The sequence below is a fragment of the Pygoscelis adeliae genome, unplaced genomic scaffold (genome assembly GCF_000699105.1).
Source record: "Pygoscelis adeliae isolate BGI_AS28 unplaced genomic scaffold, ASM69910v1 Scaffold595, whole genome shotgun sequence".
Lineage (NCBI taxonomy): Eukaryota > Metazoa > Chordata > Aves > Sphenisciformes > Spheniscidae > Pygoscelis > Pygoscelis adeliae.
Genome location: NW_008824857.1, coordinates 37,482 through 39,151, shown reverse-complemented (window position 1 = coordinate 39,151; position 1,670 = coordinate 37,482). Strand labels below are relative to the sequence as shown.

The 1,670-nt window shown below is 60.8% G+C and overlaps 1 protein-coding gene across 1 annotated transcript in view; it reads left to right on the top strand.

Moving 5' to 3' along the window:
• NUBP2 (nucleotide binding protein 2) overlaps positions 1 to 1,670 on the top strand; it is a 6,561-nt gene that overhangs the window by 3,085 nt on the left and 1,806 nt on the right. Inside the window, exons 2-3 of the mRNA XM_009324308.1 lie at positions 391 to 509; positions 1,243 to 1,441. Coding sequence (XP_009322583.1) covers positions 391 to 509; positions 1,243 to 1,441 — 318 coding nt within the window. The remainder of the gene's footprint in view (positions 1 to 390; positions 510 to 1,242; positions 1,442 to 1,670) is intronic.

The following is a 1,670-nucleotide window of genomic DNA, read 5'->3' as shown; positions in this document are numbered from 1 at the left end:
AGCTCACCTGCAGCCTCCCAGCCGTTCCCCGAGAGGGCTCGGGCTGGACCTGGCGCAGGCACGGCGTGACGAGGCCCTGTGGGTGTTGATTGCTTGGCCCAGTTGCCGCTGAGGTCACCAGGCCAAAGCCTTTACTGCCCACAGAGCCTTTACAGCCCTTGCTCTTATTGTCCCTTTTCTGGTGGCGGGAGGGCTGCGGCGCGTTGTTCCCCTCTCCCTTACGCTCAGACCGGACTTGCTGGCGCGGTGACGGCCGCCGTCACCCTCAGCGGAGACCCGCGTCTCTGCGCTGACCCGTCAGGGTGCTGCCGGCTTACATCAGGAGAGGCTCTGGATGCCTCGTTACTGCTCTTGTTAGAGCCTCTGACGCCTTGTTATTGTTCCTCCCAGAGAGGAGCAACCTGGCCGGGGTGCGGCACATCCTGCTGGTGCTCTCCGGGAAGGGCGGCGTGGGGAAGAGCACCATCTCCACCGAGCTGGCTCTGTCGCTGCGGCACTCCGGGAAGAAGGTGAGCGAGGGCCTGTGGGATGCTGAGCTCCGTCTTCTCCTTCCCGGCCTCCGGCTGGGTTTTGCTCGTCCTTCGTGCGCGCGTGTGTCCTCTGCGGGCAGCGTATGGATTCTCTGTGGGAAAGCGCTGTCTGTGATAGCAGCTCGAGCGATTCTTTTTTCTGCGTTCGCTTGATCCAGTGCAGGTAACTGCAGTTCGTTTCCCTTTCATCCAAGAGGCTAAAATCACCCCAGGTTTGTTGTTGGTTTTGAAACTGAGGCACTGAGAAATGACTTTGCTGGTTTGTGGTGGAACAGGCGCCTCCCTTTGTGGAGTGAAGCGGGCGAGCTGAAGGACGGCGTTAGGATGGGGACAAAGGGGAACCGTGTGGGGGTGAGACAGGCTGAATTCCCCGAGGATTATTTTTTCTTAAAGGCTCTGTGCGGCCGATGCCGCTTGGGTCCTGACATAACGTGTTATGCCATAGGTGTCTGGCATAACGATCTCCCCAAAGTTCCCGGGGAACGCCGGGGAGATGCTCCTCAGAGGGATGGTGACCAGGAGGGCAGTCAAACTTTAAAGCGGTTCTTTGTGTTTCAAATCTGGCTGCTGAGCTCGGAGTCCCTGCAAGTGAGGTGCTGCGAGCAGCCGAAATCTGGACGCTGCCTCCTGCCGCCGCCCAGGGAAGGGAGCGCGGCCGGGTGCTGCCGCTGTGCTCAGCCCTGTCTGAAGGGCTCTGCCTCATCGCCCGCAGGTGGGGATCCTGGACGTGGACCTGTGTGGCCCCAGCATACCCCGCATGTTCAGGGTGCAGGACAACGACGTGCACCAGTGTGACAGCGGCTGGGTCCCCGTCTTTGCGGACCGAGACAAGAGCATCTCGCTCATGTCCATCGGCTTCCTGCTGGAGAAGCCGGATGATGCCATGGTGTGGAGAGGGCCCAAGAAAAACGGTACAGTTGGGTTTTGCTGTTCGTGGCCGCCTTCTAGCGCTAGGAACCTTCTGCAAACCCTCCCGGAGGTGGTGGTTGTTCCTGCTGGGGCCCAGGCTCTTCTGGGCAGGTCATTCCTTGGAGCAAGACAAGGCTCCTGTTCTGCAGGGGTGGGTTCAGACCACTCGGGTGGGGAGAGTGCAGTTCGTGCTGTGCTGACAGATAGCCCTGCCGGCTCTCCCCGGCCGCT